Source organism: Ammodytes marinus (assembly GCF_949987685.1).
Source record: "Ammodytes marinus genome assembly, chromosome: 12".
In the NCBI taxonomy this organism is placed as follows: domain Eukaryota; kingdom Metazoa; phylum Chordata; class Actinopteri; order Uranoscopiformes; family Ammodytidae; genus Ammodytes; species Ammodytes marinus.
The window spans coordinates 16,281,441-16,295,000 of NC_137216.1; the positions used below are offsets into that span (position 1 = coordinate 16,281,441).

The window sequence follows — 13,560 nt, forward strand, 5'->3', positions numbered from 1 at the left end:
AAATCAATAGAAGAAGCAGATGTCACATTAGGTATTTCAAAAAGCTTTTCACTGATCCTGAAGTTGTTCAATATTATATAATCTTTTACTGAGTCCTGATATAATTTTTTTAATATAATATCATTGTTTTTACATAATACAGCTGTTCTCACAGTGCACATGTCAGATACATCAATATAGTAACACCAACAACATTTAGGTATCCATTCTTTCCAAAGTTTCCAACTGACACCAAATGTGTAAAAGAGACAACTGACATGATGTGCCTCACTTGATTTATTATTCAACATACCAGTCAATTAAAATATTCCTGCAGCTCTTATACAATTCTTTCTAATGAACTTGGGAGGTAGCCTCCTACATGGTGTGAACTACTCACCGCCAGAGTGCTATCCCCCACGTTGGATGCTATGAGGCCATCGATAGTCCCATATTCTGCATCTCTGGATGTGAGTCTCTCCATTTGGTTGTTGTGGATGCGTCTGAACACCAGGATAGCGATAGCAGAGAGGACGATGAGGACAATGATGGGCGCTACGATGACGACAGTCAGCGTGGTCACACTGTAAGTGGTCAGCTCCTCGGCTGTGAGGGGAGAGAAACATTTACCATGTGAAGCTTCTGTGGATATTCTTTACAAAACTCAATAGTAAAGCTGGCTGGCTTGCATCTGTCAGAGTACTGAGTGGTGTTGCTGAAGTAAACAACAGAGAGGGGAATTTAGAATTGATTCAAGAAGGGGTGATCAAAAAGCACGTGCACAGAAGGAAATCTCTTCTTTGTTGTAGCTTTTTGTCAGTGGACCACACACACATAAATACAAATACACCCACACACTGACACACACACACACACACACACACACACACACACACACACACACACACACACACACAAATAACAGGTTTGCTGCGTTCTGCAGACCTTCTCTGGAAACCATTAAAGGGTGGGGGTGCACAGAGAGCACACATGCGCTACAGCATTCACTCACAAACAGACACACAGAGTGGATCTCATCAAGTCAGCCGAGGCCGGCCTGAGGAACTGACCACCATTCATACTTTCCAGACATTCCAAGGCAAAGGCTGCCTAGCTCTGCCTGCAGCACAGACAATGATCCCCTTTTCTCAACTTGAAAAATGAACAGTTTCCCCCAAATACACATAGCAACACATAGAAGGAACTCACTAGACTATAACCAAACACATGGGGAGGGGGAGGCACTTAGCTAGACAAACCTAAAAAAGATTTATTATGCATTGTATTATATAATAACACATTGCCACATATTGTATTTGTGGCAATGTGAAAAGATAGTGGCGGTTTGGAACATTGGCTTATACTGCGAGCAAAAATATATTCTTATGAAATGATATGCCATTGTGGACTGTCATGATGTAGTAAACTGTACCTAATTAAGTCAGGTATAAATATCTATTCGCAAAATGTTATATAAAAGATGCTGTAGAGAGAAAGTTAAAGGTGTAATGAAGGAAAAAGGGCAACGATAGGGCTGTGTCTAGACACCTGCCTCTCCTGCATTCCCAGGTGGCATCACCCTCTGGGCCCTCATCAGTCGGCCCAGACAGCCTTCCAGAGGAAAGGAAGGAAGTGGACCATGACTAAATCAAATTCTAGCCCTCCATTTGGTTGCCCTCTGTCTCCCCCATTTCTGTTTCATGAGATGCCAGGAGTGTGACCACACAAAAGGTGTAACGCAGGCCAGGGGAAACCATCCACAACAGCAGGGGCAGACAGTTTCACAGCACATGTGCCGTTGCCATCTCTGCACAGAATCATGAGAGAGGAAAGAGCATGTGTTACTATGTCTAAAACTGTCTTTTACTAACCCACATGGCTGTCCATATTATGAATAGATTCAATCAAGGCAGCAATTTCTCTGGAAAGGGAGAATCGATTTGGCTAAAGGTGCACTATGTAACTTTGGGTGTGTCTCATAACTGAAAAAAACAACTTTGCTGACAGGAAAATTAGATCCATGGAAACAATGTTTGAAGTTAGAAAACTAACTTAAAAGGGACTGTTTCACTGGTGTTCTTTACAGCAGCAGGGCCCACAGTTTTGTTGACTGAGTTTAGTCTAACTTTTAGTTACAGGTGCCTCACAATAATTTAGTTTTGATTTATGATGATATAATTATTCAATACTAAGAATTACATGTTGAGTAAATATGTTATTTAAACTGACTAGCAGGTTCTGCAAATTCAAACAAATCTCCCTCCCCTGAAACTGTATACTGCAACTTTAAAAAAGAGTTCAATGGTAAAATCTACAGATGGAGCTCTTGAGCATCAAAGATAATAACATAAAAAGAAAACAGTTTTCAAACTGCACTTGGAAGTCTGGGTAGTATAGTATTTTACCTTTGACAGGAAGAGCGACAGTGCTGTTCTTGTTACACAAGTGCCCAAGGCAGCACTCCACTATTTGGTCTCTTGAAGGCGGGGTCTTGCAGGTCAATGTGCTCTGCTCATAGATAGTAAAGCAGCCTTTCTGGTACACCAGGGAGCCGGCGTTGACTGTCAGAGATGAGAAACACTGGTGGCCCATGCAGCGATTCCCTGTCGCACATGAGCTGCCCTCACACACACACTCGTTCTTCTCTTTGATTGGGGTCTTTACTTCCCCCTCTGCAAAAGGTTCAGGAAAGAGAAGTCGCTGGTAAATTATTTAACTTTGACAAGAAATTATTAAAGTTATTCCTGCAATACTATAAAAATGCATCCAGATTTGTATGGCATTTAAAGGTGGAGTCAGACAATTCTGGAGAACACTTGTTGTAAAAATCACTTTTTGTGTGTGCTGAAAAAAAAAATTCTTATACACATCCTTAGCTCTGTAAACGGGTATGTAAACAACGGGGCCCACTGTAGTTAGCAACATACCCTTCTACGGAGTCTAAGCTGTCTATTAACACTGGATTTTTTTTTTCAGTGCACATACAGGTAGTGGATCGTGAGTCGCTGACTCGCTGAGAGTTTTTTTGTGAGTGACATAAAAGGTCTATGGTGAAATGGCAAGCCAAGAGAAATGTGTACAAAAAGTCACCTTTCCCGAGAGCTTGCACGGTGGCGTTCATGTTACACAGATGGCCCTGGCAGCACTTGACGACGCGTGCCGAGGAGGGTGGTGTGGCGCAGGTGGCTCGACCCTCCTGGTCGTCCCTCAGGCAGCCCTTCTGTTGGACCGCCGCCCCGTCCATCATCTCCACAGAGGAGAAACACTGCTGGCCTGAACAGCGACGCTCACGCTCACACACGCCGCCCTCACACACACACTCCTGCTCTCTGAGGACCGGTCTGCCAGCAGACAGTTCAATATCTGATAAGAGGGAAATAGAGATATGGGGGGAAACCCATTAGAGCAATACCATTAGTAGCCCATTAAATTAAATGGCATTCACTCAGATCATAAAAAAGTTGAAAATGTGATGTCTGTTGGGCTGGGCAGGAGAGAGCCGGTCAATCAACTAAGTTTAAATGTGTGAGGTTTGACGGAAATATTTTTTATTTTCCTGTTTATTATCCAACACAAATATAAAATGGCTAACATGAGTGTTTTTCATATACAAAATGTATTTAGGAGAGGCCCACACACACTATTTTCCTCCCAAACATGACATGTATCATTCCTTCTAAATCTCTATTATTAATTCAATACTTTTAGCTGAATAGTATTGTGACAAAAAAATCTATTGTTTAGGTTGAAGCACTTTTATTTCACACCTGGGTGCGTTGTTTTCAAACATTTGTTATTCAATAATGTAGGAAACAATTTTTTGACCAATATTGTGTAATTGACAAACCACATCGCACAGTGCTAAGGAAATGCAGCTTATATTCTTGACTGATTTAAAAGACTAAACTATCCTTGGGCAGTGGTACAGATTTTTTAAGCTATTTTCCAACAAATTGGTAATAGATATAATAAAGGATATACATATATGGTTGTGCTGCAGTCTTTCTTCATTAGTGAGTGTTTTGAAAAAGACTTGGGACTTGCTCCAAGGGGATTCAGAGTGAAAATCCAGCACGAGTTAAGTGAGGATATGATAGTTTACCACACAGAGTCATGATGCAGCCTCCTCACCTTTTACCGGTGCCTGCAACGACGTGTTCATGTTACACAAATCCCCAGAGCAGCACTCTACCACCAGCTCAGGAGAGGGCTGGCTTCTGCAGTGCAAGGTCCCTTCCTCATTGGTCACAATGCAGCCCCTCTTCAGAAGCGATGTCCCGTTCAGTATAGATAGGGAGGTGAAGCACTGCAGGCCAAAACACCGGTCCGCACTGCTGCAGGATGCTCCATTACATAGACATTCAGAGTTCCTCACACTGCCATCACCTACAAAAAAAACAAAAAAAAAACAATTATAGACAAAGTCAGAAGCCATCAATTAAAATGGACTGAGAGCTGCTAATATCTGTAACATGCTTTCCAATGTTTCGTGACAACAGATGATCAGTACTTGTCCTATCCAGTAAGGATGCATATATATACACTGTGTTCCAAATTATTATGCAAATTGGAATTAAGTGTCATAAACATTTAATCATGGATGGTATCGTGTCTCAGGGCGCTTTGGATCATTGAAATCAATCTCAGACACCTGTGATAATCAGTTTGCTAAGTGAGCCCAATCAAAGGAAATCTACTTAACAAGGACGTTCCACATTATTAAGCAGGCTACAGGTTTCAAGCAATATGGGAAAGAAAAAGGATCTCTCTGCTGCCTAAAAGCGTCAAATAGTGCAATACCTTGGACAAGGTATGAAAACATTAGATATTTCACAAAAACTTAAGTGTGATCATCGTACTGTGAAGAGATTTGAGGCTGATTCAGAGCACAGACGGGTTCGTTCGGATAAAGGTAATATGAGGAAGGTTTCTGCCAGACAAATTAATCGGAATAGGAGAGCAGCTGCTAAAATGCCATCACAAAGCAGCAGACAGGTATTTGAAGCTTCTGGTGCCTCTAGAGTCCCGCAAACCTCAAGGTATAGGATCCAGAGGTTTGCAGTTGTGCATAAACCTATTATTTTGCCACCCCTAAACAATGATCACAAGCTGAAACAGTTGCAGTGGGCTCAGGAATACATGAAGACTCATCTTCAAACAGTCTTGTTTACTGATGAGTGCCGTGCAACCCTGGATGGGTGGAGTAGTGGATGGTTGGTGAATGGCCACCATGTCCCAACAAGGCTGCGACGGCAGACAGGAGGTGGCGGAGTCATGTTTTGGGCCGGAATCATGGGGAGAGAGCTGGTTGGCACCTTCAGGGTCCCTGACGGTGTGAAAATGACCTCGGCAAAGTATGTAGAGTTTCTGACTCACCACTTTCTTCCGTGGTACAAAAAGAAGGGCCGTGCCTTCCATAGTAAAATCATCTTCATGCATGACAATGCACCATCTCATGCTGCAAAGAATACCTCTGTCATTGGCTGCTATGGGCATAAAAGGAGAGAACCTCATGGTGTGGCCCCTATCTTCCCCTGACCTCAACCCTATTGAGAACCTTTGGAGCATCCTCAAGCAAAACATCTATGAGGTTGGGAGGCAGTTCACATCAAAACAGCAGATATGGGAGGCTATTCTGGCATCCTGCAAAGATATTCAAGCAGAAACTCTCCAAAAACTCACAAGTTCAATTGATGCAAGAATTGTGAAGGTGATATCAAAGGAGGGGTCCTATGTTAACATGTAACTTGGCCTGTTAAGATGTTTTTGATTGAAAGGTTTGTTCAATAAAATTTGAATCATACTTTAACGGTTGATGACTTGAAAATTATACTGACTGTCATTTGCATCGACTATTTAGGAAAATCGGAGAAAAATATAATTTGCATAATACTTTGGAACTCAGTGTATACATACACTCACCGGCCACTTTATTAGGTACACCTGTTCAATGGCTTATAAAAACAAAAAGCTAATCAGCCAATCAAATGGCAGCAATGTAATGCATTTATGCATTTAGACATGGTCAAGACAATGTACTGAAGTCAAACCGAGCATCGGAATGGGGAAGAAAGGGGGTTTAGGTGACTTTGAACATTGCATGGTTGATGGTGCACGGCAGGATGGATCCATACTTTCATGTTATTTACGCCAAATTCTGAACCTGCCATCTGAATGTCACAACTAAAATCGAGACTCATCAGACCAGTAGATCAGCAGTTTCTGAGATACTCATACCAGCCCTCCTGGCACCCTCAACACTGCCATGTTCAAAGTCACTTAAAACCCCTTTCTTCCCCATTCTGTTGCTCGGTTTTAACTTCAATAAGTTGTCCCTTCCAGGTCTACATGCCTAAATGAATTGAGTTGCTGACATGTGATTGGCTGATTAGTTATATGTGTTAACAAGAAAATTAACCGTTGTACCTAATAAAGTGGCCGGTGAGTGTATATTATATATATATATATATATATATATATATATATATATATATATATATATATATATATATATATATATATATATATATATATATATATATATATATATATATATATATATATATATATATATATATATAGTATGTACATACTGTTTATATATACAGATATTGTAAGTGTGGGGACAAGTGTGTCTAGCCAACCTATAAAAGCTCTACTTTCCACTGCATTCCACCGCCTCTGCAGTTAACACTGAGACAGCAGATGAAGGCGACAGACTGAGGAGGGGCTGTGAAAGGAGAAATAATTGCGTACATTTTTGGTCTATTCATGCGAGAGACTGGAGGCTGACAGATTGTGAGTATGTTAACAACAGTAAAATAGAAAAGGGGAAATGCATAGTGATGCATTTCACATCTTTCCGGTTGCTGTATGTGCTCAAGACCTCCAGTGACAGTGTGTGACCTACTGTAATATTTTGGTGTAACAAGGCTGATGGCTCTCCAACAAATACGTCAACATTCAGAAGTAGCAGGAAAAGCTACATTCAAGCAGATCCTGTCTATTTATGCAAGCAAATCTCCTGGCCGTCAGCAAACACATTCCATTAGGTCTGAGTAGACAAGCTATGTTTTTGTGACAAGGCACTTACCTTGCAACGTAGAGCAGGGAAGGACCAGGACGAGCAAAATCAAAAGAAGCATGTCCCCAACTGTCATTGTAGACCTAGAATGGGGAAAGGAAAAAACACAAAAGTGAGGTCTGTACTCTAATGAATGTGCATTTTTGCCACTCAAAAATGGTTGGCACTTTTGGTATTTTTGTAAAAACATCTTTTGGGACGCCATTCAGTGAGATGGAAGAACACGAGGAACAGACAGATAGTGACATGATTTGCTGTTGACTGAAGAGTATTAAAGAGAGCAATTTTGTAAAGGGAGACCTTTTCTTGTTTTTGAAAAAAAAGAGTCAACACCAAGTTTCAAATGCTCAAGTAAAGTGGGTCTCATGCCTTCCTGTTGTTGTCCTGGCAACAAGGCATTGAGTGGCAAGCAATGGGGAGACTGGTGCTCTCCTATTGGCTGCCTCAGTGTGTGTGCGTGAGTTTGTGTGTGCGTGTTGGAGGGACAGGCTGCTTGGCAGTGAGGGGAGAGGAGCAGACAGCCGAGGAGGAGGAGGAGAGGTGCACAGCGGGGTGAATGAGTGTGGGTACCCAAATACTATCGCTTAGAAAACTGGAGACAGTCTAATCCTTCAATATTTAATACGTCTGTCGAGGCGTCCACATATGCGGTGCACTTATGTTTGTTTGTTTTATCCAGTGACAGAATCTTAACAGACCACAAGCTCAACAAACACTTGAAACTCAAGGAAAAAATCCCCCCCACCCAAACGACCCATTGTATACAGATGATACGTTGAGTTTTGCCGATACACGATTGCCTGCAGCATGCCCCGTTTATGCCATAGTAAGCACTGTCAGGGCTGTTATCTTGTGTGCAGCATGTGTGTGAGTGCATCTGTGTCACAGATAAATACCCTCCGTCGCTCCCTTCCCTCCCTCCTTACCTCCAGCCCTCCCAAAAGCCTTTGTGCCCGTCTCCCAGACATATAAATGATTGAGCACGTTATGTTAGCATTAGCCCAACGGTGGCGTCTGTACGGGGCCGCTCACACACACACACACACACACACACACACACACACACACACACACAGACCACATGCTGCTCCTTTAATCAGAGCACAAAAACAAGAGGCTGCCACACAGAGATAATCAGGAGCTCTGTCTGGAAAAGGGGGGAGGGGGGTTCCATGGGGGCAGGGAATGGGCACGAGGGCATGAGGAGGCATGGGAGGGTATAGCCAGGGGGCAACTGGGGGACAGCAGGTCAGAGAAGGGGTAGAGAGAACAGGCCCTCGAAATTGGCCGTGCGACACACACTGCTAGGCTTAATAGAGTGAAGTGGGACAGAGAGGTGTCTGGTGTCAGCGCCCAAGGGGGAACGGCGGGAAGAAGGGCACCATGCTGGTTGGCTGGCTGGCCTACAGTGAAGCAGGATACAGGATAAAGAGATAAGCAGAGGAGTAAAAAGACAACTGTCTGGGAGGAAACACTAGAGCCTAGAAAAAACTGTCTCAACTAGTTATCTTGATATTGACTCACATATCGCTCATGTAGAAAAGACAATATCAAAAGAGCTCAGTATCCTATTCTGACTAACCAGTGATGACGGATCAATAACTCACCTCACTTAACTAGGTAGAGCATGTCATGAGGCCCCATTACATGATGGTTCCAATTAGTGTAGGTAAGTGATTTGCAGCATTTTTGTTTACATTTACTGCCGAAGGACCCTCGATGGGGCACTCGCATCTGTCTCGATTCATCTCTCCCACGCAGACACTTTTAAATAAGCTGTCATAAGCAGTGAGCCACACAAAGACGGCCCGAGCAGCTAAGAAGGCCTGTTGTGCACTTGCTGGTGTGTACACAGCAAATATTTCAGTCTATGCATTGCAAGAACCTGCGGGCCTTTTCGATGATGCTCACCCTCCTATTTGCACATTATTACCTGTATTTCCATTTATGTGGACTATTTTGCAACGAGCACATTGTGAACAGACACTACTCCACAACATCTATCCACACACAAGGCATAGCTCACTGGTGACATAGCATCGAGCCTGCAGCCAACACACTCTTTGCTTATTGAATACACAGCTAGGACTAGTCCTGATATTGGAGACCTCAGAATGGATTCTTGGAAAGGGGAGAGGCTGGGCCAGCATCTGCAGAACCGATTGCGATCTGAGCAGACAACACTTTATGGCGCTGTGTGTGTGTGTGTGTGTTGCACACCCTTTATCCTTGTGTATTGAATTCTCTGGCAGTGTTCTGCAGTGTGTCTCCACAAAGCTGACATCCTGCCAAGGGTGTGCTCTCTGCCCCACTCCCCCCCCCAATCAACCCCCATATTTCCTTTAATTCCCTCTTCTTATAACCTCTGGTGTGGTGGTGTAATAGGAAACCAGTATTTAAATACCACATTGTTATTATGACTTAAGATGTATACTCCCATGTTTATTGCTGATGGAATTAATAACCTAATGGATCGTACTATATATATATGACACAGAGCACAATTGTATATGTGCTTAAACTTTAAATTCAGAGAAAATTTAGTGACTGTTGCAAAATATGGTACACTATTAAAGAGTAAACTAACCATCATATTGAAGGTAGGTTGAAATAGCTTCACCTTGACCAAGTTACAAGCTGTAGTGTCTACACATTAAGGCACCAGTAAAAATAAAATAGCAAAAATAATATCACACACATTTAATAATTTAATTCTACTTTCTGAAATTCTGACTGCATGATGGTTACTTTACATTGACTTACTTGTGTATATTTCTGCTTTTAAATAAATAAATGATTGGAATATTTTCTTACCACAGGTATTTTGCATGAGGATATCAATGCCTGAGATGCGTAAGCACTACCTTGCACATATAAACACAGAAACCACATTCAGCTCCACACAAGGTAGCTATAGTGTGTGTGTGTGTGTGTGTGTGTGTGTGTGTGTGTGTGTGTGTGTGTGTGTGTGTGTGTGTGTGTGTGTGTGTGTGTGTGTGTGTGTGTGTGTGTGTGTGTGTGTGTGTGTGTGTGTGAGCACAACCCAGGGAGAAATGGTTGTAACGGACTTGGCCAAGTGAAAAGTATGTTAGGGGTTGACTCCTGCTGAGAGCTGCTCAAGGGACTTGAAAGTGAACCTGCATATCAAGGCTTCCATTTTATGAAACACTGTTACCTTAGTTCCCAGACTTTCAATGAACCCATTCCAGAGGACTATCTTGATAAGCACTTGCAAAGTTGAGCAGCAGGGCTTAAAGTGATTAATTGTGGGACTAGATTTGATGTTATTTGTATAAGTGGACCCCAAAACAGAAGCATGTCGACGGTTATGAAGATGTGACATCTGAGGAATGGACACGCATTCCCACTTAGAAGATTACATTTCCATGTGTTATTTTAAAGCCTCTGGAAACCTGATCTAAAATAATAAAAATCGATTTATGATATCAAAGTTGGGTGTCTCAATAAGCTTTTACAAAAATCTAATAGAAAAATAAATGTTCATAAATGTTATAAAAGAGCCTTTTTTACTGTTGAGACCATTTGACAGGAATGTGTGGGTGTAGCCATATTGAACGGTATCCATGGCAACGGTCATTGTTTTTATTGAACGTTAGGGCAAAGAACTGCTTGATTGGTTTAAAAATACTAATTGTGTTGTTATCAGAACCAGAGCGTAGCTTGCCTCATCTTAACCACAATTCTGTAAAGTTTATTAAACTTAAATGACAATATCTTTAATTTGGATTGATACATATCCCTAACTCTTTTCAGATGCTTACTATCATGCAACTAACTCCCCAAATTACATTGAATGATTTTGTAGACCTACCTAACCTTTTTCCTTTTTACTATTTGCTGTTAAAATAGCTTTCAACAACATGCAAAACATTTTTGTCTAGTTGGATTCTTTGTTATTATTTTGGTCGGTTTTCGTATTCAGGTCAGGACTAAGGACAGAAATGACAACACACTACTTTGTCTGATGAGCATGGTATATCACTGAGGTTGAGGAGGGAGGAGGGAGGCCCTGCAGGAGCTGCTGAGTCATCGTGCTGGCAAAGAGGGAGACGAGAGAGGTGGAATATGTGTCTGAGCTGGAAGGCTGGCACAGTTACCATGGCACAAATAGCCCAGCCACCGAGGAAACTGCAGCAAACTGCAGGGCGCGCAGCGAGGGGAAGAAAACAGGCAGAGAGACTGGGGCAATGCGGAGGCCTGCTGTTTCATGTCCCTGTCCCTGTCCCAAAATCCAGGACTCCACACAGTCCAAGTGTCAGCATGCCATCAGGGACACACAGATGGTTCGCTCCTAGGTGGATGTGGGTGTAAAGAAAGACCTGAGGGCGAAAGTCCTCCTCTTTGCAGCAGCAGCAGCCCACATTCAAATTCACACTATACGGCAAATCAACACATTCACCTCAGTCTAAAAAATATATTCTCTGCCTACAGTCAAATACAACACTTTGAATGACTAAAACCGAGTTAAAAGAATACATTACTTTAACTTTTTGGGGGGTTTTAAGTAGGGTTGCTGAAATTTCCCGAAATGGCCCCTTTTCAAATCCCGGGATTTCAGAGCTCCTCACGGGATTTCCCGGGATTTCCCGTTGAAACCATTATTGCCCTTTAATACTACTTTAATGGGACTAAATCAATGCCAATAGATAAATAAATGCAGCAGAACAAGGCTATATTACATCACGTTTTATTTCTACTTAAATAACATGAAGAAAAGCCATTCAAATTAGGCAAAATATTTTCCAGAAGTTAAATAGGCCTATTGAAAACGGTGTTTTTATGAAGAAAATACGAAAAATGTTTCACAGAGGTTCAATATCAAAACATGGCCAAAAAACGGTGTTTGGCGAACAAATGTATTTCAAACAATCTATTTTTATTTCTATGAACGAAATCAGTTTAAATTGAATATTTTCCAAAGGATAGGCAAATAACAAAAAATGCACTACCGATTGCTCTTAACGTGTGAAATAAGACATGACAGAACTAACAGCCTATTCAAACTGACACGCTAAGCAAGATTACTTTCCAGCTTTCCTTTCTTTTACTTTCATGAAGTGTGACTTCAAGAAACACTGCTCAGCCTGTTTCTGAGCTTTGTCACGAACTGACACCGAGAACGCTCTTTCTTCCACGGACGTCGGCTGTATGGTGGAAAGTGCAGAGTAGAGCTGCTGCAGGTGTTTGGGTCGCTCTTTGGTTGCCTCGAAGAGCGCAAACTCGTTTGAAATTATTTTGTGGAGGTCATTCCCATACATCTGGTCTGGCTCGGGACATTGCATGCAGTCATTAGCCTCGTTCGACTTGGAGCCGTCTTGCTCAGACCTGCGCAACTATGAAGCCCGTCTTGCTGAGCGCACAACAAAAATGCTGTGCGCTCAGCAAGCCGAGCGTCATAATTGCGCAGGTCTGAGCAAGACGGCGACATCTCTAACGAGGCTAATGACTGCCTGCTGCAGATGTGCAGTAAGGCTCTGGGTCATCGTCTGCTCGCTTGGCTCTGGCTGATACGCATATTCTTGGGTATCATCAGACTCTTCCTCGGACACAGCACTTTCAGTATTGTAGAGGCGCTGGTATTTCGTATGCCTGCCTGTCTAAAAAATACATTTCACACAAAATATTGTGTAGCCTTTGTTTTATTCATTTTAGCTTATTAAAAAAAATATCCCCCCTCAAAAAAAACGAAAAAAAAAAAAAAAACGGGAGGACGGGTCCCGCGGCCAATTTCCGGTACTCCCGGACTGACTCATTTCACGGGAATCCCGAAATCCCGGGACCCGTCCAGCAACCCTAGTTTTAAGGATATTCGCTCACCCTACATGCAATTGTGCTCACAAACTCTGTAAAATGAAAGAGTAGGCTACAATTTATTTAAATTATAAAATACTAATGATTCAAATATCCGTACTGGCCTGGATGGAAATCGAACTATCAGGGAAAACAACACTCTTAAAACTGCTTTCCAATATCAGAGGACAACGTCACATTTTGCACTTATGCAAACACTTTGCATTAATCCTTATGGTTTCTATATCACTTTTGGCTATGGTATTGATTATTCTTAATAATGAAATTAATGTTTGTCTCAACAATCATAAATACACATTACCTTGAGGCAAACCATTTGGGACAGATTTAATGGGACTCGTCATTTAGGCCCTAGGGGGCTTGTCATCTAGTTGAACAGGTGTTGTGTTGTTGCCGTTTGGCTTAAGGCTCTCACACAGCAGCAATCTTGCGGGTCCATTGCATGTCACACTTTGCAAGATGGGTCCAAGAAACCTGTAGCCTCGAAATCTGTATCATGCCTGATGACATAGACGGCTATAACATTATTGTTTTTGAGTGTTTGGTTTGTAGATTTGCCTCGTAGAAGCAGCAGTTTCTTTGTAAGACTTTGGACAAAATCTCAAATAATTTTTAAATTATCTAAATCCGATTTTGACGCATTATGTTACTAAAACACCACAGCT

General features: G+C 42.1%; 1 protein-coding gene across 1 annotated transcript in view; it reads right to left on the bottom strand.

Moving 5' to 3' along the window:
• LOC307258964 (activin receptor type-1-like) overlaps window positions 1-13,560 on the bottom strand; it is a 31,028-nt gene that overhangs the window by 7,238 nt on the left and 10,230 nt on the right. The window contains exons 2-6 of the mRNA XM_080038657.1: window positions 7,073-7,146; window positions 4,111-4,365; window positions 3,070-3,342; window positions 2,385-2,651; window positions 380-585 (exon numbers count right to left, since the gene is read on the bottom strand). Of these exons, the coding sequence (XP_079894783.1) occupies window positions 380-585; window positions 2,385-2,651; window positions 3,070-3,342; window positions 4,111-4,365; window positions 7,073-7,139 (1,068 nt within the window). The 5' untranslated portion in view covers window positions 7,140-7,146. The remainder of the gene's footprint in view (window positions 1-379; window positions 586-2,384; window positions 2,652-3,069; window positions 3,343-4,110; window positions 4,366-7,072; window positions 7,147-13,560) is intronic.